Source organism: Pinus tabuliformis, chromosome 8, assembly GCF_031772625.1.
Source record: "Pinus tabuliformis cultivar Carrire ecotype Pingquan chromosome 8, CPIR1, whole genome shotgun sequence".
NCBI lineage: Eukaryota > Viridiplantae > Streptophyta > Pinopsida > Pinales > Pinaceae > Pinus > Pinus tabuliformis.
In genome coordinates, this window is record NC_142294.1 from 618,939,782 (window position 1) to 618,965,855 (window position 26,074).

Sequence of the window (26,074 nt, forward strand, 5' to 3'; positions counted from 1 at the left end):
GGAAGGGAGCTCCAACCCCCTGATCAAATCACCAGCCATTACTGGCAGGAAGCTTTGACTTCCTCACTGAAGGCTTTAACCCTCAGTATCCTCCAGGGACCACGTTTCATAAATTTTCACTCTGGATGCTCTTGGTACACAATAATACACATGAAGATCTCGTTTCATCAAATTTTCATACTAGACCCATTAGTAGCATTGAAGCTCAAAATCAATCACCACTGCAATACAACCATCAAATACATCTGCATCAACCAATCACTGAAACCCAATCAATCTCTGATATAACTGAAACAAACAATCACTGAAACCTCTGAACCTCTGAGACAACTAAATCAAACAATCACTAAACCTATGACACAACTGAATCAACCATTCATTCAAACTTAATAAAATTTAATTAATCAACTGGAATAGATAGATTACTGTAACCAGTACACAAATCTGAACCCAGAACACTGCATTAATAAGCAGAACTAACTGTAACCTCAAAAGGCATGTGTCAGAATGTATACGCTCCTTTAATGAAGCAAACTTGTGTGTATACACTACTTCCTTTTGCCCAACCTGCGTATACCTCTAAATATATTGAATCATAAAACCTCTGAACCACAAACTGTACCAATCAGTGAAATTCTGAAGATCTACTGTCATATTACAGAGTTCTCAATAGATAGCAACGACATGAAGGGAAATAAGAATATAATCCGTAGCAATGGCGCAGTAAACAGCGTTGGAACCTCCATAACGTACATTAATCCTCTTAGCAACATCGTTAACCTGCCAAAAAACAGCACGGTGAAATTTAAAAATGACAATACCGTTGTAAACATGGAGCATAACGTCAATAAAGATGATAAAATTAATAAGGAAGAGGAGGATAACATGGGTAACGTGGAAAACACAGATAATAATCCATATAAGAACATAACAAATCATATTATTAAGGCAGATAATATAAAGAATTCAAACAATAAAGTCATAAATATTTCTTCTTATGAGTTGAAAAAAGAAGAAATTGAAGTCTTAAGCAAAGGGCTCAATTTCGCCTTAGCCCCGAAACGAATCCCTAATGAAGAAATTATATGTAGCCTGGAGGATGGAATCAAAACGCTCAAAGAAGAGGAAAAAGAACTTATTAGACAAGAATGTGCGGTTATCCTTAGGAAAGAAAGGCCCCCTAAAAAGAATTTGAACCAAGAGCAACTCAGAGCCCTAAAAAATCTTAGGAATAACAATGACATTGTCATTTTAAAAGCTGACAAAGGAGGAGCCACGGTTGTAATGAATCATGATGATTACATAAGCAAAATGAAGGACCACTTATACAACAGTGGCAGCTACAAGAAGCTAGAAAAGAACCCCATCTCTAAAATTACAAGACTGGTCAAAAGAGCCATAAAAGAAACTAATCTAGACGAAAAACTAAAAAGACTCCTTACTCCTGACAGTGAAATTACCCCTCGCATTTATGGAGCCCCCAAAATTCATAAAGCAGATGTCCTGTTGAGACCTATAGTCAATACTATAGGATCACCCACTTACGAATTAGCAAAATATGTCGCTAGAAAATTAGCTCCGCTGGTTGGCAAGACTAGTTCTTTCATAAAAGATTCCAGCCAATATGTGGATTTCATTAAAAATGCCAAGGTAGAACCTGGTGATAAAATCGTTAGTTTTGATGTTGTCCAGTTGTTCACTAAAATTCCCTTAGATGAAGCAATCCAAGTAGTGAAGGAAGTGACGGACCCACAAACTGCAAAATTAGCTGAAGTCTGTCTGAGATCCACCTTCTTCACATTCCAAGGAGAGATTTTTGAGCAAACTTCAGGAGTGGCTATGGGATCACCCCTTTCACCTATCGTAGCCAATCTCTTCATGGAAAAGTTTGAAAAGAAGGCCCTGGACACCTACCCATTAAAACCCAGGTTTTGGATCAGGTTCGTGGACGACACCAGTGTGGATTGGCCCCATGGGGAGGATGAACTGAAATTTTTTTTAAACCATCTCAATAGAATTTCTAAGGACATCAAATTTACTATGGAAATTGAAGATAATAATTGCATCCCCTTCCTGGACATCCTCCTCATTAGAAACAAGGATGGTTCTATAGGTCACAAAGTCTTCAGAAAAAGACCCATACTGATAACTATCTCCATGCAGATTCCCACCACCACCCAGCCCAAAAAATGGGAGTTCTTCAAACCCTCTTCACTAGAGCTTGTAGAATTTCTGATGAGAGCCACATCGACGAAGAAATCACCTACTTAAAAAGAGCTTTTTCCAAATTAGGATACAATAATAAAGATATCTTCAAAGCCATTAAAAAAGCCAAAACTGGAAGCAAAAAAAACAAAACTAACAACCCCCCAGCTGCCCAGGCCTACCTTCCATATATTCAGGGTGTAACTGATAAGCTAGCCAAAATTATCTTAAATAAGAATATCAAAACCTCATTCAAACCCTTGACAACTATTAGACAAAGAATGAAATAAGTCAAAGACAACCCAAAACATCTCCAACAAAAAGGTGTCTTCATCATCAGTTGCTCCTGTGGAGATCAATATATCGGGGAAACACGTAGATCAGTCAGTATCAGGCTAAAAGAGCATAGTGCAGATATCCGAAGAGAAAGAAACCGTTCCTCGGCCTTGGCAGAACATGCAGGTAAGACAAACCACCATATATGCCTTGAAAACACGAAAGTCATTGCAAATGAAAAACACCAGTTCAAACGTAAAGTCCGGGAGGCCCTTGAGATCATAAAACACCCGCATAACCTCAACAGAGATGGAGGCTTGGAAATTAGTAGGAATTGGACCTCCCTCCTCACCCCCATAGAGTAAATTTGGCCCTCCTTTTGCCTTCTTTGCTTCTTATCCTCCCTTCTTTAGATCGAATCTGCCCCCTCCCCTTATAACTTTGTTTATAACCTATCCTGCTTATAGGCCTATAAACCCTTCTTTGATAACTCTTTATCCTCTTAAAACCTTTCATGAGTCAAATAATTTAAAGAAAAATAGACACATAAATTTAAAATATTAAAATATGTTAATATCAAATCATTATGATAAATCACCATGTAAACAAGAAATTAATAATAAAAAACTCAAGCTATTAATAAGCATGTATAATAAGAAGTATATTCATGTATAATAAATAAAATTATAAATAAGCTTTAATATACCAAAATTATAAAAATATTAAAAGATTAATGTAATATAAACACCTTCTTAATCTAGCTTATAGGCCTAATCTGTAATAACACTTCATCCTCTTAAAATATTACATGAATTAAATAAATTAAAGGAAAAATAGACAAAGATATAAAATATTACAATAGAGTAAAAAGCAAATCACTATGATAAGTTATTAAGTAAACAAAAAAATTAAAATTAATAAAAAACTCAAGCAATTAATAATAATGTATAATAAGTATATTCATGTATAAAACAAATCTTTATAATAAATTATTTAGAAAATAAAAATTAATAATCTATTTGGTTAAAAAAGAATATTCATGCATAATAATCTTGTATGTTTATATTTATTAATTGAAATTCTTATTAATCAAGAAAATAAGTATTTACATGTATAATAAATAAAAATTAAAAATAACTTTAATTTATTAAAACTATAAAAAAACATTAACATATTGAAATCCTTTAATACATTTCCCTTAGAAACCTTCTAACAATTTAAGATATATCATAATTAACATAAAGTTACAAATAATTAAAACAAAATCATCATTTATAAATAAAAAACTTATTACAAAAACTATTGACTAAAAGAAAATTAATATATAACTATAATAATTATCCTTAAATAATAAATAATAAATGAAATTAAAAAGAACCTCATAGAATATATATTAGATAGATAAAAAATAATAATAAAAATAATCCTGTTCATTCAAGCATGAAACTGGTCGGCTCTCATTCTGGACAATTCAGCCTCAACCCTATTTATCAACGCATTTCTCTCTCTCCTTTGTAAATCAAGTCCTGATGATGAGTCTTGGTCTAGACTCGAAACGTCGACAAAGAAAAAATGAAAACTGTGGATTATCCGAGTTCAGATTATAAAAAACCAAACCACAGAAATCTGCAATCCATTAAGGATCACCCTTATTTATCAATCAATTAATCAATGAGACACAAACTCTTTATGCATTAAGTTTTACTTTCAGATCTAAGAAGACTTCATTGACAGACATCAGTAAAGCAACAACACTGATCTGATAGATCAGTCATCCTTGAAAGTCAAGATTTTCTTTTGCATTCGCTGCTTGGAAGAGACGAACCAACCTGTATACACACCTTCACCAAAGCGAACCAGCGTATAGATCTGCAAATACTTACTTATAACTTTGTTGCAATTCCTAACTTGAGACTGTTGGCATTATGTTTCTGGTATGGCTATATGTTACAGATGTTGTACTTGATGGCAACTCCCGTGGCAAGGCTCTCAATATGTTAAAAATTAAGAAGTACGCAGGAGATCAGTTCAGAAAGTGCGTGCCCGCAGGTACACCGTGAAGGGACCGCGGCCTGATACGCAGATAAGCCGTCCAGGAGGTGCGTACCCCAGTGCACACATTTCAAGGCAAAGAAAAGCACACGTGGGGTTTCTTATGTTTAACTAGCCGACGGTATTTGTGTTTCTATGGTTTTGGCTCGTGGTTTTGATCCATGATTTTAGGAGGAGCTTGCCTTTATAAAGCAAAGGAGATCACTTGGCTAAGCATCTTTGGCAATTGAATATCTTAAGATCTGAAATATTGGGTTATGGTCTTAAAAGCTTGATTTATATGAAGTTGAAAGTGAATCTGTGAAGGGTGATCTCTCGAGCACATGATCAGATCTGGGCATCTGAGCATCTGTCCCACTCTGGTGGACTGCCTATTCGGCCCTAATCAGAAGTACGCAGGTGTTTAACAGGAGAGCGGCGTGGGTACGCAGAGCAGAAACATAAGATCTGCGTGGGTACGCAGAGCAGAAACAGGAGATCTGCGTGGGTACGCAGAGAAGAAACAGGAGACCTGCGTGGGTACGCAGAGCGACGAAGGTTCAGGTGCGTATGCACAGTAACTGTACGCGGGGTGATAGTATCTCGGGGCGCGTACCTACAGCAATAGTACGCGGCGTAATAGTGTCTCTGGGTGCGTACCTGCAGTAACAGTAAGCAGCGCGATTGAAGAAATAGTGCGTGGACACGTAGTGCGGCAGAAGGGTCTCTGCGAGTATACGCAGGGGAGTAGAAGGTGAAGTGCGTACGCACGCAGACGAGAGAAAGAAGAACTGCGTATCTATCTTAAGACATTTTGTTTGGCTGTATTTTTCTGTTGATAAGGTGTTCTGGGTTTGGTTCTATTATTGTTGATCTGGTTACTACAGTTGACTGGGTGATTTTCTTATACTTGATGATCATTTGATGCTTATGGATCCAGTTTGAAAATTTATGAAAAGTGGTCCTTGTAAGAAAAGAAGTAGGGGGTTGTAGCTCCCTTCCAGAAGAGACTGGAAAACGAGAGAGAGAGTTGTAGCTCTCTGCAGGTTGCAGCTTGCGTGCTGGTAAAGGACTGCACCAGTACAAAACTATTGTAAAAGGAGTTTCTAATTTGAAAGAAGATAGAGACATATTGCAGCAGGTGGTTTTCACCCACATTGGGTTTCCACCTTACATCTTGTGTTCTTTGGTGTGACTATCTGTTTTCTTTGTTCATGCTCATTATTTTATGGTACTGACATGCAAAAATAATTCAAAGAACAAATAAGGAAGATTTATTAAAAGAGTTAGATAATACTGATTCACCCCCCCTCTCAGTATTATTTCCAACAATTGGTATCAGAGCCAGGTTCCTCAGAGAAGCTTGATCGCTTGAAGGTATATCGTTCATCATGAGCAACTACGAGAGAGAAGCATCAATCAGGCCACCGGTTTTTGATGGGACAAACTTCAATTATTGGAAGGTAAGAGTTACTGCCTATCTTCAATCTCTTGGTACAGAAGTTTGGGACATCGTAGAGACAAGCTACGCTTTTCCTTCAGCTACTCCTACAGATGCAGCCGAGAAAAAGAAGTATGAAACAAATGCGAAAGCAGTCAGTACCCTATTAGGATGTATATCCCAATTGGAATTCATGAAGGTAATGCACTATAAATCCGCAAAAGAGATATGGGACAAAATTGTCACGAGCTATGAAGGAGATGAACAGGTAAAGCGTGCTAAACTTCAAACTCTCAGGATTCAGTATGAGACTCTCAAGATGTATAATGATGAAAGTGTGGCTAACTATTTTCTTCGGGTAGATGAGATTGTTAATTGTATGAAAAATTTGGGTGAAGAAATAAAAGAGGCTATTGTGGTTGAAAAGGTTCTAAGATCATTGTCCCCCAAGTTTGAATCTAAAGTATCTGCAATAGAAGAAAAGGAAAATCTACGAATTCTTACTATGTCTCAGCTACATGGAATTCTAACTGCTTATGAAATGAGAAAGGGAGGTCCATCAGACAGAAGAGAAGCTGCTTTCAAGGCATCAGGCAAAGGAGATTATTATGAAGCAAGCCACATCCCAGAAGAAGAGGAAGAAGAATCAAATTTTGTCAGAAATCTTCAAAGGGGTTCTGGAAGGTTCAGAGGTAAGTTACCTTTTAAATGCTTTGCTTGTGGAAGAGTAGGTCATTATGCTGCAAAATGTCCTTATAAGGATAAAGGAAAGGAACCTTCTAGATGGAACAAGAAACAGAGTGCAAATAAGAAAAGCTACTACACTCATGAAGATAGTGATGGTCTATCAAACAGTGATGAAGATGAACGAGGTAATGAATATAAATTGTTAATGGCATTTGAAGATGATGATTATATGGATGCTATAGATATGGATAACCTTTATGAAGAAATTACTAGACTCAAGAGATGTATAGAAGAAAAGAATATGATCATTGATACTCTACAATTTCAAATTGATGAAAAGGAAAAACATCTTGAAAATTTAGAAGATGAAATTGTTGGTCTTAGAAAAGAGATTGAGAAAACAAAAGCTATTAATCTTAAGTTTGTCAAAGGATCTGAAACTTTGGATGAGATTATCAATGTGCAGCGGTCTCCACTAAACAAGACAGGTCTGGGCTATAATGGAGAAACTTCTCAAGCATCCACCTCAAAAAGTTATCTTGATGCAGCAAGAAGAAATGAGCAAAAGCACAATGAAGACCATCAGGTAAAGCAGGGACGAATTGCAAACAGAAACTATCAGGGGCAATCCATCTTAAGGGTGAACAAAAGCTACAACCAGCCACAGGTAAAATCTTCTCAATTTGGTTCAAGAATAGATGACAATAGAAATTACAATCAATTGGATGGTAGATTCGATAACCGCAGAAGTTTCTTCAATGGACAATGCTTTTCTTGCCATAACTTTGGTCACAAAGCAGCTCAATGTGTTGCATATAAAACGATCATGACTAGGGAAGCTCAAAAACAAAGAAGTATGACCGGGATTACAAAAAGGACCTATAACAACTTTTCGGTTCTTGAAAATGAAGTTGAATGTTCTATTTGCAATAACTTTGGTCATGAAGACTCTGAATGCAGGAGCAGGTTTCAGCAGAAAAAGGAACAAGCCTCAAGCACCAAAACATGGAGAATAAAGGAACCACAAACAGAAAGATGTGGGATAGTATTTTATGCAGAGGGACAGGAAAATCTATGGTACATTGACAGTGGATGTTCGAAGCATATGACAGGTGATAAAGAAAAACTTGAGTCATATTCTGCTCTAGAAAAAGGAAAGAAAGTCTCTTTTGGAAATGATACTCCTGCAACTATAAAAGGAAAAGGCACTGCTCAGTTAAAAGAAAAGGTCAAGGCTGGAAATGTTTTGTATGTTGATGGATTGAAGCATAATCTTCTAAGTGTCAGCCAGATGTGTGATCAAAGAACCGAGGTTATATTCAGATCAAATGGATGTCTTATTCGTGATCTTGATACAGGTAAAACAGTGATCAAAGGCAAAAGAACTCCAAATAATCTGTACATATTTGAAGAATGACAACAACAATGCTATCTGAGCAAGGATGATGAGCACTGGTTATGGCATCGGAGGTTGGGACATCTAAGCTTTTCACAAATAAGGAAAGCATGCAAATATCAAGCAGTTCGCGATCTTCCAGATATCAAAATTCCTTACAACACCATATGCAAATCATGTCAGTTTGGAAAACAAACCAGAACTAACTTTCCAGAGAAAGAAGGATCAGCTAGCATGCCTCTTGAGCTAGTACATACAGATACATGCGGTCCTTTCATGAAAAGAACACCTAGAGGAGAAGAATACTTGATATTATTCATTGACGATTTCTCCAGGTTTGTCTGGTTAGGACTTATGAAGCACAAAGATGAAGCATTCGAAAAATTCAAATCCTTCAAAGCCTTGGTTGAAAATGAATCAGGTCACAAAATTAATTACCTCAGATCCGACAGAGGTGGGGAATTTACTTCAAATGAATTTTTCGATTTCTGTGAAGAACATGGGATAAGAAGAGAATTCTCTACAGCAAGAACTCCTCAGCAAAATGGAGTTGTGGAAAGAATGAACAGAACAGTCCAACAAATGGCTCGTGCTATGCTTGATGAGTCAGGAACTCCCGCAACTTTCTGGGGAGAAGCTGCACATGCTGCGGTTGTTATTCTCAACAAAACAAATGTCCGGGTGAACAGCACTCAATCTCCTCATGAGCTCTGGAGTGGTAGGACTCCTTCGGTAAAGCACTTCAAAATCTTTGGGAGCAAATGCTATATCAAGAATACTGATGAGCAGCTTGGCAAACTTGAACCTAGAGCAAATGAAGGCATTCTTCTTGGTTACTCTCCACATAGCAAAGCATACAAATGCTACAATAAAAGACTTGGCAGAATTGTTGACAGCATTGATGTAGTGGTTGATGAGAAGGGATACATTCCTAGGCAAGTACATCATGAAGACATCAAGGAAGATGAAGGCTACCCTCCACGACAGAATGATGAAGAAGAAGAACCTCAAGAAGAACCTCAAGAAGAACCAGAGGAGCAAACAAGAATAGAAGAAAAGACTCCATCCAGATATGTTCAGAAGAATCATCCAGAATCTCAGATTATGGGGCAGAAAGAAGCAGGTGTACAAACAAGAAGAACAGTTGCAGACGCTTCAAGCTATTTGGCATTACTCTCTTCTACTGAACCACAAAATGTGAAAGAGGCATGCAAAGATGAATGTTGGGTGAAAGCAATGGATGAAGAACTTGAGCAGATCGAAAAGAACAACACTTGGGAGCTGGTTCCTAGACCAAAGGATAAAAATGTTATCGGAACAAAATGGGTCTTCAAAAATAAATTGAATGAAAATGGAGAAGTAATTAGAAACAAAGCCAGACTTGTTTGTAAAGGGTATGCGCAGCAAGAAGGAATAGACTTTGAAGAAACCTTTGCTCCTGTTGCAAGACTTGAGGCCATCCGAATGTTCCTTGCTCTCTCAAGTTTTCAAAACTTCAAAGTATTTCAAATGGACGTGAAATCAGCCTTTCTGAATGGAGACTTGGAAGAAGAAGTATACATTGAACAACCAGATGGGTTCATTCTTGGAAATGATCCAAATCTTGTATGCAGATTGAAAAAGGCTCTCTATGGTCTCAAGCAAGCTCCAAGGGCTTGGTACTACCGTTTGGACAAATATCTTCAGCAACAAGGCTTTTCAAAAGGATCAGCAGATAGAAATCTTTATATAAAAGTTGAAAATGACAAATTGCTAATACTTGTTGTGTATGTAGATGACATTATTTTTGGCAGCAATGAAGAAGCTATGAGTCAAAGCTTTGCCTTGGTAATGCAGAAAGAATTTGAAATGTCCTTGCTAGGAGAACTGACATATTTCCTTGGTTTGCAAATCCAACAAAAAGAAGGAGGAATCTTCTTATCTCAAACCAAGTATCTCAAACAGATTTTGAAGAAATATGGCATGGAAGATGCAAAACCAGTATGTACACCCATGGTCACAGGATGTAGCCTCAGTACAAATGATGAATCTGCAGCAGTACATCAACCAATCTAAAGATCTATGATTGGAAGTTTACTTTATTTGACAGGTACCCGACCGGACATCATGCATGCAGTTGGAATAGTTGGAAGATTTCAGGCAAATCCGAAGGAGACTCATCTTCAGGCAGTGAAGAGAATCTTCAAATATCTTCAAGGGACTCAAAACTATGACTTATGGTATCCTAGAGATACAGATCTCACACTTCATGCTTACATAAATGCAGATTGGGCCGGAAGCGTGGATGACAGGAAAAGCACAAGTGGTGGTGTGTTCTTTATGGGTTCCAGACTGGTATCTTGGTTCAGCAAGAAACAGAGTTCAATTGCCTTGTCTACAGCTGAAGCGGAATACGTTGCTGCTGCATCTTGTTGCACCCAACTCCTTTGGATGATGCAGACTTTGCAGGATTTTCAAATCACTTGTACACCACCTATCCCCATCTTATGTGATAACACAAATGCAATCAGCATCTCAAAGAATCCTGTTATGCATTCAAAAACCAAGCACATACCAATCAAGTATCATTTTCTCCGGGAACAAGTGCTTGAACAGAAGGTCAAGTTGGAGTATGTTCCTTCTAAGGAACAAGTTGCTGATATACTCACCAAACCATTGCCCAGGGACACTTTTGAATACCTCAGGCAAAAGCTAGGGGTTGTTGATGCATCATCTTATTGCTGAACCTCTTCTGATTGATGGTTGTATATGCATACATGAGCTGGGTGGCTGATTGGTTGAAGATTGATGGTACAGGTTCAGGGGGAGCATATAATGCATTGTTGGCATTATGGAGGATGTGTAGAAGGAGATCATGGAAGTAGCTGCAATATGTCTCTATCTCTTTCATGGTGGATTATGGTTTTTCGCTGCAGATCTGGCTCATATTCAGGGGGAACATGTTCTTAGGGGGAGCATAACCCTTTGCCCTTGATGTCAAAGGGGGAGAATGAAGCTGAAGTTTGAGAGGTTGCCATCAAGTCCAAAGGGGGAGATTGTTGGCATTATGTTTCTGGTATGGCTATATGTTACAGATGTTGTACTTGATGGCAACTCCCGTGGCAAGGCTCTCAATATGTTAAAAATTAAGAAGTACGCAGGAGATCAGTTCAGAAAGTGCGTACCCGTAGGTACACCGTGAAGGGACCGCGGCCTGATACGCAGATAAGCCGTCCAGGAGGTGCGTACCCCAGTGCACACATTTCAAGGCAAAGAAAAACACACGTGGGGTTTCTTATGTTTAACTAGCCGACGGTATTTTTGTTTCTATGGTTTTGGCTCGTGGTTTTGATCCATGATTTTAGGAGGAGCTTGCCTATATAAAGCAAAGGAGATCACTTGGCTAAGCATCTTTGGCAATTGAATATCTTAAGATCTGAAATATTGGGTTATGGTCTTAAAAGCTTGATCTATATGAAGTTGAAAGTGAATCTGTGAAGGGTGATCTCTCGAGCGCATGATCAGATCTGGGCATCTGGGCATCTGTCCCACTCTGGTGGACTGCCTATTCGGCCCTAATCAGAAGTACACAGGTGTTTAACAGGAGAGCGGTGTGGGTACGCAGAGCAGAAACATAAGATCTGCGTGGGTACGCAGAGCAGAAACAGGAGATCTGCGTGGGTACGCAGAGAAGAAACAGGAGACCTGCGTGGGTACGCAGAGCGACGAAGGTTCAGGTGCGTATGCACAGTAACTGTACGCGGCGCGATAGTATCTCTGGGCGCGTACCTACAGCAATAGTACGCGGCGTAATAGTGTCTCTGGGTGCGTACCTGCAGTAACAGTAAGCAGCGCGGTTGAAGAAACAGTGCGTGGACACGCAGTGCGGCAGAAGGGTCTCTGCGGGTATACACAAGGGAGCAGAAGGTGAAGTGCGTACGCACGCAAACCAGAGAAAGAAGAACTGCGTATCTGTCTTAAGACATTTTGTTTGGCTGTATTTTTCTGTTGATAAGGTGTTCTGGGTTTGGTTCTATTATTGTTGATCTGGTTACTACAGTTGACTGGGTGATTTTCTTATACTTGATGATCATTTGATGCTTATGGATCCAGTTTGAAAATTTATGAAAAGTGGTCCTTGTAAGAAAAGAAGTAGGGGGTTGTAGCTCCCTTCCAGAAGAGACTGGAAAACGAGAGAGAGAGTTGTAGCTCTCTGCAGGTTGCAGCCTGCGTACTGGTAAAGGACTGCACCAGTACAAAACTATTGTAAAAGGAGTTTCTAATTTGAAAGAAGATAGAGACATATTGCAGCAGGTGGTTTTCACCCACATTGGGTTTCCACCTTACATCTTGTGTTCTTTGGTGTGACTATCTGTTTTCTTTGTTCATGCTCATTATTTTATGGTACTGACATGCAAAAATAATTCAAAGAACAAATAAGGAAGATTTATTAAAAGAGTTAGATAATACTGATTCACCCCCCCTCTTAGTATTATTTCCAACACAGACATACCCAGATCATCACATATAAAGGATAAAAGATGTGTTAGAAATTAGATCTAGCCCATCCATTATCAGATCACATAATGATAAGTCATTATGATCCTAATCCATCATTAGATATCATCCATCATCAAACGTTCGGGTGCATATTTATTTTAGATCAAGAAAAGCATTAGAAACCCATATCATGCATATTTAATTTTGATCTAACACTTCATAAGATATTCATTTGTTGTGTTGTTATCCCTTTGATCTTCTCCTCCTTATACAGTTTTAGGCCTTTCTCAATACCTTAGACCAAAACCACTTAGGACAAATACCTCAGACCAAATACCTAGGACCAATACCTTGGACCAAATACCTCAGACCAATGCCTTGGACCAAAACCTCAGACCAATACCTTGGACCAAAACCTCAGACCAATACCTTGGACCAAATACCTTCGACCAAAACCTTGATTTTCCACCCCATATGCGCTTTTCCTTCTGTGAAAGTGTTTGTATACGTATATGCTTCTTCTGTTCCATGAGACCGCGTGTATACGCTACTTGGACAAGGTGAACTAGCATATACTTCTTAAACCATTCTCTTTCTTCAATTTCTTGATTCTGATCTATAGGCCTTTGTTCCTTCATCATATTCTTTTGTACCATTACTTTGTTCTCTCTGAATAGACTTATTATAATGTGATTTTCCATATTACTTCTAAAATTATTCCTTTGAAATGCCCTGCATTTTGTCACATTTGTAAACACAACTGCCATGCATTATGTCACATCTGATATCTCTCATGTAGATTCATCTAATTACATTTACCATATGCAAGTGAGTTGTTCTGCTACAAGTGGGTTGCCATGAAGTACACCACATGTATCATAATGCCAACAATCTCCCCCTTTGGACTTGATGGAAAGCATGTTGGTGTTGATTACTGCAAGCTGTAGAAATTGTTAGAGATAACAAGCAACACCAAAATACTCTCCCCCTTTGAAATCAAGGGCAAAGGGCGGACCAATATACTCTCCCCCTTTGATATCAAGGGTAAAGGGATAACCAAAATGAAGACTTTCATATCTGAAAAACTAAATATGAACATTGACCATGCTCCCTCTTGGCACATGTTGAATTTTCTGATTAAACTCCCCCTTTGTACATGCTGAGATTCACTATACCATCCATGCTCCCCCTGAGCACATGCAGAGTCTGCAAATATATTTTCTAAAAGAATAACATGACTCTATAACTCAAATATGTGAGTTTGACCTTCCTATCACCATGAATCATACATACATCAATCTCCCAACCAAGTGGGGATATACCAAATTTGACTCATCTACCCAACCAAGTGGGGATATACCAAATGTTTATACATGACTGAAATATAGCAATTATTACATCATCCTTCACATTCATAGTGGAGGTATAAATTACATCATATGACCAAAAGGACTCATTAAAAGACTATGACAGACAGAGGCATATTATTACATCATGGGCCTTTATATGACCTTTTCATCGAGTGATATACATGACATTTATAACAAAGACCGAAGATCTAAACAAAACCATGATAGTCATCAACTACTATCATACACCATATATGATCTGCACCATAAGCATCTGTCAGCAACATCCAAACCCGCAGCCTGTATATGTCCATCATCAGTTCCAAAGATATGACAAAGTAAATATCATCAACCTGTGAGAAAGTATGTCGTATATAGATATCAACTCATCCTCTTGATCTCATCAAGATCAACTTGCTTCATTTCCTTGGTAGAAAGAGCCTTATCATAACCTTCCATGAATCAACTAAGCATATGTCATATATCCAAGCAGTAACACAAAATCATTCACATCATATCATATGCATGTGAAAACTCCATAGTCATCATCTATGATCATAACATCATCATCAAGAATTGCATGATCTTTCCACAAGAACCCTCAATATGTCAACCATGTATCATCACTAGGGAACATCCCACATCTGATAAGAATCAACCATGATAATCAACATATGTGAATATCAAACCTATCATCATAAAGTAAGAATGCATCATCATTATGTGACTAAGTAAGCCATGTCTCTGAATATCCATGTCTTCAAATATCTATGTCTTCATGAGACCTGCAATAACACCATTCTCTTGGCCAACCAACAATATTTAACAATATGAAACTTAAGTAATCATCCATGTATCCATCATAATGTATATCCATCAAAGAGATAGAAATATGTATCTAGCAAACCATGAGCTCATAGTCATTTGTCAAGATTTATTTATACCATCAACATCAGCAATCCTCAACCATGTGAGAGCCAAGAACTATAGGAATCCTACACGATATGAACTTTATGCATCTTTGAAGGCATGATGACAACAACATAAAATAAATGAGTGACTCATTATCAAATAATGAAGTTGTGTACTAAAGATTTGTACTTCTCCCGTCCTTATGAATATCACCATGTAAACAACATATCATATGTACTGTATGCATCATAAAAAAGGTTATCCACAATCATCCATAAATCTGATCTGAATAACAACTATGTCACTCAAGCAATATAACTATCATTTGAGATAGGCAACTCATGACTGCAACATAGTATGATGTATCATTTAAAAACTTCAACAACATAAGCACCAAAGACTTCTAAACATAATGCCAACAATGCATTATTAGAATCATAGCATATTCTCCCCCTAAACATGTGCCAACTGTTCACTGCCAGATTTGATCATTGCATATATTAGTAAGGATCATCAAGGCATCATCATCAACTAGTTATACATCAAGTCATAAACAACTTATACATATCATCAATAGACTATAATCATCATCAATTAGAACAAAAAAGATAATTGATAATTGATTGAACCATATCAGACCCCTTTTCCTGAGTCTGTCCCACTTCTTCTTCATCAAACCAACATATACGCGACTGTGCAACTTCTAACTTGCGTATATACGTGACTTGTCTTCATGATAACTGTGTAAGAGAATCAGGACACTGAAATTTCATACTTTCAGTTCCTTTTGAATCTGTTCTGTCTGTATACTGAGCTATGCCACATATTTCTGGTTGTACTTCCTTCTTCTTCCATACCTTGGAGTGCGATGATGTTTGTTCCTTTTGGTATGTTGGCCGAAATTTTCTCCTACATTCTTTTGTTATATGCCCAAACTTGTTACAAGCATAACATCTTATATGTTTCATATTCCTTCTATAACAATCAATGGCTTTGTGACCAAACATATTGCAAGAAAAACAATATACCTTAAAGTACCTAGAAGCTAATGATCTTTTTGTCTGAATGTTATTAGCTTGAACCATTCTACTTCTGCATCTAGCTGCAACATGTCCAAAATTATGACATATAAAACATTCAACATTATTCATCAAAGGAAAGAATCGATTAACACTTCCATAGTTATGGGTAAATGATTTTCTTTGAAGACTTTGTTTCCTTGGTTGTTGATGGGGTTGACCTATTATCTCCTTGTTGAGCATTTCAGATTTTGCACTAGAGTTCCTTGCTTCAGTTTGTGAGTTAGATTCACCTTTAACAGTTTCATGCAAACCAAAACCAGATTTGATGGTAGGAGACCTTTGGCTACTAAGAATATCATCCAAAATCTTAGTACTATGTTGAAATCGTAAAAGTTTATCCTTTTCTTCTAATTTACCTTTTAGGATATTTACCTCAACCTGATATTGCTCTTCCTTTTCAAGATACTGCTTCTTCATGATTTCTTCAAATTTTCTTCCTTCTTCCACTTGTTTCCTTAATTCGAGAACTTCATTTTCTTGTTCTTCAAATACTTGGAGTAGTTCTTCATTCTTCTTATTGGAATTTTTGAGGTATTCTTTTATAGAAACAACCCACATCTTCAAGATGTTCACAGTAGCTCATTCTTTCTATAAGTTCCTTGGTTGTTGTGTCATTTTCATTCACTTCATTTCTCAATGATGTCACTACATCCTGCAACTTTTGACATTGATCTTCCTTTTCCTTGTACTGCTTCCTTACTTTGTTTCCTTCCTCCAACTGAGATTTTAATATGTTAACTTCTTCTTTGTAGGCACATTCCATTTTATCAACTAGATATTTTTTATCTCTAATTGTGTCTGTGAGATTTTTAAATTCTACCTCTATTTGATTCCTTTCTCTTTCACCCATAAGAGCAAATTCAGTTGTTTCGTTGTCACATTCATTATCTTCAAATGAACAGAGAAGTGTATGATTCGCCAGAGGACAATAAATTCATACCTGATAATTCTATTGCTTGTTCATATTCATTCTGAGGTGATTCTGAATCTGAAGAGTTGCTTCCACATAATGGCCAATCGTTTCTTCCACTGTCACAGTTCCTTTGAGATGTCTTCTTCTTTTGAGGTACTTTCTTCTTTTGCTTCTTTCCCATTGTTACTATGAATCTCCTTTAAGCGATCAAGCTTTTGCAAAAGGACCCGCTCTGATACCAATTGTTGGAAATAATACTGAGAGGGGGGTGAATCAGTATTTACAAATCAATAAATTTTTCATTTCCATAATCAGATTTATATACGCTACTTCAGAGAAGGGAACTCGCATGTGCACACAACTGTTCTTAAGGAAACCAACGTATATCTAGTGAACTTATGATTAAGTTAATTCATCATATGTTGATCTTTAATAAGTGAATCAATACTTTATTAAACATTAAATAGTAACCATGTGCATTAATAATAGAATAAACCATCATACATAAGCAACACACATGAACACCAAGATTTAAGGTGGAAACCCAATGTGGGTGAAAACCACCTACTGCTGTCGTGTCTGTCTTCTTTTAATAATAAGAAAATATGTTTACAATCTTGTACTGGTGCAGACTCATGCTAGTATGTAGGCACCCACCTTCAGAAGGCTACAACCTTCTCTCGTTCTCCAGCTCCTTTTGGAAGGGAGCTACAACCCCCTAGTTGTTGTACTAGCTGATATATTTACTAGTATGTAGGCTCTGACCTACAGAAGACTACAACCTTCACTTATTCTCCAGCTGCTACTGGAAGAGAGCTCCAACCCTCTGATCAAATCACCAACCATTACTGGCAAGAAGATTCGACTTCCTCACTGAAGGCTCCAACCCTTAGTATCCTCCAAGGACCACGTTTCGTAAACTTTCACACTAGATTCTCTTGGTACACAATAATACACTTGAAGGCCTCGTTTCATCAAATTTTCATACTAGACCCATTAGTAACATTGAATTTCAAAATCAATCACCACTGCAATACAACCATAAAATACATCTACATCAACCAATCACTAAAACCCAATCAATCTCTGATATAATTGAAACTCAATCATCAATCTTTGATATAATTGAAGCAATCAATCACTGAAACCTCTGAACCTCTGACACAACTGAATCAAATAATCACTAAACCTTTGACACAACTGAATCAACCATTCATTCAAAATTAATCAAATTCAACCAATCAACTGGAATAGACAGATCACTATAACCAGTAAATAGATCTGAACCTAGAACACTGCATCAACAACCAGAACTAACTGTAACCTCAAAAGGCATGTGTCAAAATGTATATGATCCTTTAATGAAGCAAACCTGCGTGTATACGCTACTTTCTTTTTCCCAACCTACGTATACCTCTAAATATATTGAATCATAAAACCTTTGAACCACAAATTGTACCAATCAGTGACATTCTGAAGATCTACTGTTATATTACAGAGTTATAAACAGATAGCAACAAGGATCACCCTGATTTCTCAATCAATTAATCAATGAGACACAAACTCTTTATGCATTCAGTTTTACTTTTAGATCTAAGAAGACTTCAATGATAGAAAACAATAAAACAACAGCATTGATCTGATAGATCATTCATCCTTGAACATCAAGCTTTTCTTTTGCATACACTACTTGGAAGAGTTGAACCAACGTGTATACACACATTCACCAAAGCGAACCAGAGTATAGATCTGCAAATACTTACTTATAACTCCGCTGCAATTCTCGACTTCATAGATACCCAGATCATCACATATAAAGGATAAAACATGTGTTAGCAATCAGATCTAGCCCATCCATTATCAGATCACATAATGATAAGTCATTATGATCCTGATCCATCATTAGATCTCATCCATCATCAAACGCTCAGGTGCATATTTAGTCTAGATCAAGCAAAGCATCAGAAACCCATAACATGCATATTTTATTTTGATCTAACACGTCATAAGATATTCATTTCTTGTGCTCTTATCCCTTTGATCTTCTCCTCCTTGTATATTTTTAGGCCTTTCTCAATACCTTGGACCAAAACCACTTAGGACCAATACCTTGGACCAATACCTTGAACCAAATACCTTGGACCAATACCTTGGACCAAATACCTTAGACCAATACCTTGGACCAAAACCTCGGACCAATACCTTGGACCAAATACCTCGGACCAATACCTTGGACCAAAACCTTGATTTTCCATCCCATACACACTTTTCCTTCTGTGAAAGTGTATGCATACGTATACGCTTCTTCCGTTCCATGAGACCGCATGTATACGCTACTGAACCAGTGTATACTTCTTAAACCATTCTCTTTCTTCAATTTCTTGATTCTGATCTGTAGTCCTTTGTTCCTTCATCCTATTCTTTTGTACCATTACTTTGTTCCCTTTGAATAGACTTGTTATAATGTGATTTTCCATATTACTTCTGAAATGATTCCTTTGAACTGCCCTGCATTTTGTCACATCTATAAACACAACTGCCATGCATTCTGTCACATCTGATATCTCTCCTGTAGATTCATCTAGTTACCATATACAAGTGAGTTTTTCTGCTACAAGTGGGCTACCATCAAGTACAACACATGAATCATAATGCCAACAATTACATCATTGCAGAGAAAAGGAAAGAAATTTGAATGGACAGAGGAATGTGCAACTTGTTTTGAGCAGTTGAAGCAGTTGCTTACAAATGCTCCAGTTATAAATATCATAGATCCATATAAAGAGTTTATGGTGTATACATATGCTTGTAAGAGAGGACTTGGTCGGTTTCTGATGTAGGAAGGATAGGTAGTGTGCTATGAGTCAAGAAAATGAAATGTGCATGAGTAGAGTTATGTGACACATGATATTGAGTTGGCAGCAATCATTCATGCATTGAAGATGCAGAGACACTATCTTCTTGGCAAAAGGTTCATCTCTATAAGTGATGATAGTGGATTGAGGTACTTATTTGACCAACCTAACATGAATGTCAGACAAGCTAGGTGGTTAGCTACGATCAGTGAGTCTGACTTCGAGATTAGGTACATTAAGGGAAAATAGAGCAGGGTTGTAGATGCTCTTAGTAGAAGAGTACAAGTAAATCATATAATAGCTATGAGTTCATATGGGACAAATTTACAGGATCAGATCTTGTAGGTAGGACAAAAGGATGACACGCACCAATATTTTAAGCATAGGTTACAACAACAAGGTACATGTGAACATGATATGGAATATCATCTCATGGTAGATGGTTTGGTCAGATTTAGGGATAGGATCTATGTGTCAGACAACAGTGAGCTCAATAAGCTTATCTTGAAGGAATTTCATGCTAAGTCATATTCAGGTCACACGGGTTATTAAAAGACGCTAAAAACAGTTAAGAAGTTCTACCATTGGCCAAACTTGAAGAAAGAGGTGGTTGAGTTTGTTGCGACGTCTTTGGATTGTCAACATGTAAAATCAAAGTGTAAGCATCCATGTGGTTTACTACAACTGATTCCAATTCCAGAGTGGAAATGGGAGGTCATTTCCATGGGTTTCATTATAGGTTTGTCGAGGACATGTAGACAAAATGATTACATTATGGTTGTGGTAGACAGGTTGACAAAGGTAGCACACTTCATTCCAGTGAAGTCTACGAATTCAACTAGTGAGGTAGCATAGGTCTTCATCATGGAGATAGTGAGGTTACATGGTATTCCTAGAAATACTGTGTCAGATAGAGATGACAAGTTCACTTCCAGGTTTTGGAAAGAGTTATTTGCATATTTGAGGAAAGAGTTGGCCTTCAGTACAACTTATCATTAGCAAACAAATGGAAAGACAGAGAGGGTCAACAATATTCTTGAGGACATGTTGAGAATGTATGTTATGCACATAGAAATTAATGTGTAAATTTAATACTTCTCATGAAATTTGATAAATCAAAAGACATGAAGCTACTCTATTGATCTGCAAAAGTTAATTCAAAATCTAGAACAAGAATCATTGACATTCAAAAGGAAGCATCACACATACATAGAGATTTATCTAGGGGAAAGCAACTGCTCAAAACCCTTTACTATTTGTATTTCATTAATCAAAGAATAGATAATAAATACAATGATTTCTCAAGCCTGAGCACATGTTGAAAGTGTATAGTCTATCCCTCTGCCTGATTAACTGATCTTAGCCCAAAACTTAGCCAATTTCAAGCCTTCCCAAGCTCCTAATTCCTTGTGTTGTTCCTCTATGAATTAGACCCATATTAATTAGGAAATTCCCTCATTTGGATTGCACAATTCTTCTAGGGTCTTCCTATGACCACATGCACCATTTGTACGCATTGGAATATGCTACAAATGACAGTACACTTCCTTGGAATCTCCATCTCAACTAGGTAACTTCAATTCTCTGCATGCATGAGCTAATTTAGGCTGATTAATCAGTTATCTGGATGATCACTGAGTGTGGTTGAAGTTCCACTTTCACAACTTGACCTTCCACTAGTTCCTCCAATAGTTAGAACTATTTTAGCTGAACATAACTCAATTTAACTTAATTAAATTCCTATAACTGAAATTAACCCAACCTAGGCTCTGAAAATTTAGGAACCCACTGCACACAACTAAAATTCATGTCCATAAGTCGAATTAACTAAGCTAGAATCCTGTTTTTTAGGAATCAACTCAAGTACATTGAAATTTAACTCATTGACTCGAATTGACTGTTCTTAATTAAGTGACAAGTGTTATGTCACCTTAGTTAATTCCTCCAAGTTTTCCGCTGATGCAGAAATTCAAATTTTCTCAATTTTAATTAAGGAAAAAATCAAAATTGAGACTTTCTTGTTGCATTTTTAACACTCCCTCTCAACAAGAAAGGGATTATCAACCACTCCTATCCTAAACCTATGGAATGATGCATGCAACACCTCTCAGTGTTTCTATTGCAATTGCAACATTTGCAACTAAAAATCAACCCAAAAAAAAATTGAATCAATTGTGTCTGCAACTGTCTACTAGGAAAACTGTGTTGTTGCTGACTCTGTTATTGAGTCTCCTACTCTGTTGTCAACACTCCACTACACTCCTCAGTATTTGACTGAAACTAATTCTCCTGCTACTGAATATTGTGGACCATCATAGCAAGTTAATGATCCATGAGGAAAATGCCTCAATGGACCCTTCCCAAATTTTGGCAACTCCTGGATTAAGGATCTACATCACTCCACCCCACTCCTAGAGGTATAACTACATGTTCTCCCTCTACCCACTTGAATCAAACTCTCCCCCTAATGGAGGTCTCTGCTTGAGTGGATGTATCCACTCTACTTCTTGTTTTCTTCTCCATTTGTGGTTGCTCCACAACTTCCTGAGGCTTCTTCTAAGGCTGCATGTTGAGAGGTATAACATGCTCCCTCTTAACCACCAAATATCTAGCCTCTGCATTGATCCTCAAGGCTTTGCATGCATCTTATGCCTCAAGTGCATATATGTTTTTGACTCAAACCCCAATCTTCTTCACTTGGCCTGTGGCTATGTGTCTTAGGAATGCCTTTCCTTTGTTGAAGATCGCATCGTAACCACGATCTTCCAACATAGCTATGAAAACTAGATTATTCTTCAAACCCAGTACAAAAATCACATATTTGAGTCTGCGAGGGGAGCCAGACTCCCTCTGAAAGGTGACAATACCAATCTCAGTCACACTGTACCTTCCTTCATCTCCAAAATCAATGTTCATTTGGAGATATTTCTCCTCCATGTCAATGCAAAAAATCTCTATTCCCCGTCATGTGGAATGAGGCACCACTGTTTAAATACCACATGCTCCCCATCATTGTTCTTTCCATGCATGTGATGAGAGTGAATTCAAGTTTGAACTAGGAAGCCAAGGCTTCACCCGCTGCTCCTCCTGTGATCTTCTTGCTTTCTTTCTTGTGTGGACACTTCGTTACATAGTTCCCAAATTCATGACAGTGAAAGCACTTGATTTTGGAGAAGTCTTTCTGCTTGCCCTCTTGGCTAGAATGAGACTCACATTGGGACTTCTTCCCCTTGGCCTTATTTCACTTGATGACTAATGCAAATTCCTCTTCCTATTCTTTGGAAGAGGTCCCATATTTGGTATTCTTCCTTATTTCTTCCTGCACTTGATCAGACCATAACCACTCCCAACTCGGTAATTTCTCTCTACCATTTACCAAATCTTGATAGCTACGTTAGTTCTTGGGAAGGGCTAGAGCTACCAAGTCTTATTTAGGGACATTGACATTGACCCCACCAACCTCATCACAACATTGTGTAAACCTACTCAGGTACTGTGGAATTGTGTCATTCTTTTGCATCTTGATACTTCGAAGCTTGTCCTTGAGTTCCAGCTTTCTATGGTCACTATTGTTCTCGAACATTTCTGTCATTTCTTTCTACATCATGAACGAAGTATCTTTTCCATGGAGAGTCAAGATAATACGATCTCGAACTCCCTCCAACATGATTCTCCTCGCTTTGGCCACATCCTTCTTCCACTGAGAAAGATTTTGGGAATCATATGCTTTTGGTTTTTCTACATTTGTCTTGATGTATTCTAACAACCCATTATCATCCAATACTGCCTCCATCTAGTCCTTCCATGCAACGAAGTTTGAGGTGCTTTCCAAGGCATACTCGAGCCTGAGTCCATTAAAAGACATCTTCTCAGTCCTGAAGAAAACCTGCAAGACTGATCTTCAAATCCAAATCTCCTGCAATGAAATCTTTGAAATATTTGCTCTACAGTGATTCCAACTCTGATACCATGTAGAAATTAATGTGTAGATTCAATATTGGTCGTGAAAATTTCTAAATCACAACACTTGAAGCTACTCTACTGATATACAGAAGTTAATTCACCATCTAGAACAAGAATCATTGACATGCAAAAGGAAACATCACACATACACAAAGATTTATCTAGGGGAAAGCAACTGCTCAAAACCCCTTACTATCTGTATTGCATTAATTAGAGAATAGAGAATAAATACAATGCTTTCTCAAGCTTGAGCACACCCTACAAGTGTATAGTCTATCCCTTTGTCTGTCTGACTGATCTTGGCCCAAAACATAGCCAATTTCAAGCCTTCCCCAGCTCCTAATTCCTTGCATTGTTCCTTTCTGAATTATGCCCCTATTAATTAGGAATTTCCCTCATCTAGATTGCACAATTCTTCTAGGGTCTTCCTATGACTACATGCACCATCTGCACACATTGGAATATTCTACCACTGATAGTATAATGCCTTGGAATATCCATCTTAGTTGGGTAACAATAATTCTTTGCATGAATGAGCTAATTTAGGCTGATTGATTAGTTATCTAGATGATCACTGAGTGTGGTTGAAGTTCCACTTCCACAACTTGACCTTCCACTAGTTCCTCCAACAATTAGAACTAGTTTAACTGACCATAACTCAATTTAACTGGATTAAATTGCTACAACTGAAATTAACTCAACCTAGGCTCCTAAAATTTAGGAAACTACTATACACAATTGAACTTCATGTCCCTAACTCGAATTAGCTGAGCTAGACTCCTATTTTTTAGTAATCAACTCAAGTACACTGAAATTCAACTCATTAACTCGAATTGATTATTCTTAACTGAGTGAAAAGTGTTACGTCACCTTAGATAACTCCTCCAAGTTGTCTGTTGATGTGGAAATTCGAATTTTCTCAAATTTAATTAAGGAAAAAATCAAAATTAAGACTTTCTTGTTGCATTTTCAACAATGCATCAACAACGGAAGTGGAAAGAGTATCTTCCCCTAGTGGAGTTTTCATACAATAATGGGTATCAGAAATATTTGAATATGATTCCCTTTAGGGAACTTTACAGGCGGAGTTGTAAAACCCCTATCAGTTGAAGTGATCTCGTGAACATGGTATTAATTGGGTCAGATATATTGACAGAAATGGAACATGAAATGTAAGTTATCAAGAAGAATTTAAAGGTAGCACAGGACAAGCAACAGAGGTATGCGGATCAACACAGGGTATTTAAGGAGTTTTAGGTTAGGGAACATGTGTACTTTCACATCAAACCCAAGAAGAGCTCCTTGAGGATTGGATCATCTGCCAAGTCATCACCTCGATATTGTGGGACTTTCAAGATCCTTGAGAGGATTGGAACAATAGCCTACCGAATTGCACTTCATCTGACAATGAAAGTCTATGATGTTTTCCATGTGCCATTGCTTGAGAAGTATGTGAAATATGTTGATCATGTGATTGACTAGTCTGTATTGCAAGTGGAGCCAGAAGGCGAATTTCAGCTAGAACCTTAGTGCATTTTGCAGCAAAAGATGCTCATGCTCCAGAATCGAGCAAGCTAAAGTGGCCTGATGAAGCTACATGTGATATGGATGATCAAATGCGGGCTATGTATCCTTCTCTATTCACTGGTTGAGTTGATGTGCCTTGATATATGTTTTGATGTTGTGTTTTTTAATATCCATATATGCATATCTATGTAAATATCACATCGAGTTGTGTTATAAAGCTCCAATAAATATGCTAGTCATGATACGTTTGTTATGTCTTCAACACTATGATATGATATAAATGTTTTAACGAGCTGTATTATAAATCTCCATGGCAGCATGTGTTTGTTGGTTTATAAGTGTCATTGAATGTAACAACCCTGGTGAAAATTCCATGTAATAAAAGTTAATAAAGGAAAAATAAGACCACGATTAAGGGATCTGTATTCTAAGCTAAATGTTGGGCAAAGATATCCTAGTGGGAATCACTGGATGTGTTTATTGCTAAAGGAAATTGTCAAAGACATTAAAAAGGAAAAAATGAATTTTTACCACATTTATTTACGAAAATAAAGGAAAATAGGAGAAAAGTAAGGTGAAAGGTCACAGGTTGTATGTGATGAGGAAATTGAAGGAAAATAATGGAAAATGAAGAAAATATAGGCCTTATTGATAAAAGGGCTTCTAAGGATCAGTTTGTAACCTTTTTTCAGTTCATTGTTGGAGCTCTATCATTATTCTCTCATTGATAAAAAGGCTCCTGAGGATCAGCTTGTAAAATTTTGTCAGTGTAGTTTTGGAGCTCTCTCATTATTCTCTCTCTCTCTCTCACTCACTCACTCTTGGACACTTAGAGTTTTCTAGGAGCACTCTAGCTTTGAAGCAAGGAAGGGAAAAAATAAGCAAAGAAAAGGAAGGAAAGCAAGGATCAAGCAAGGAAGAGTAGGATCAAGCAATTTTAGTAGGAACAATTGGATGT

The 26,074-nt window shown here is 37.4% G+C and overlaps 1 protein-coding gene across 1 annotated transcript; it reads left to right on the forward strand.

Annotated features, from left to right (window-relative positions):
* The first annotated feature begins 684 nt into the window (after positions 1–684).
* On the forward strand, positions 685–2,271 carry LOC149237024 (uncharacterized). The gene has a single exon (XM_089369120.1). The coding sequence runs from the start codon at positions 685–687 to the stop codon at positions 2,269–2,271; it is 1,587 nt and encodes a 528-aa protein (XP_089225246.1).
* The last annotated feature ends 23,803 nt before the right edge of the window (positions 2,272–26,074 follow it).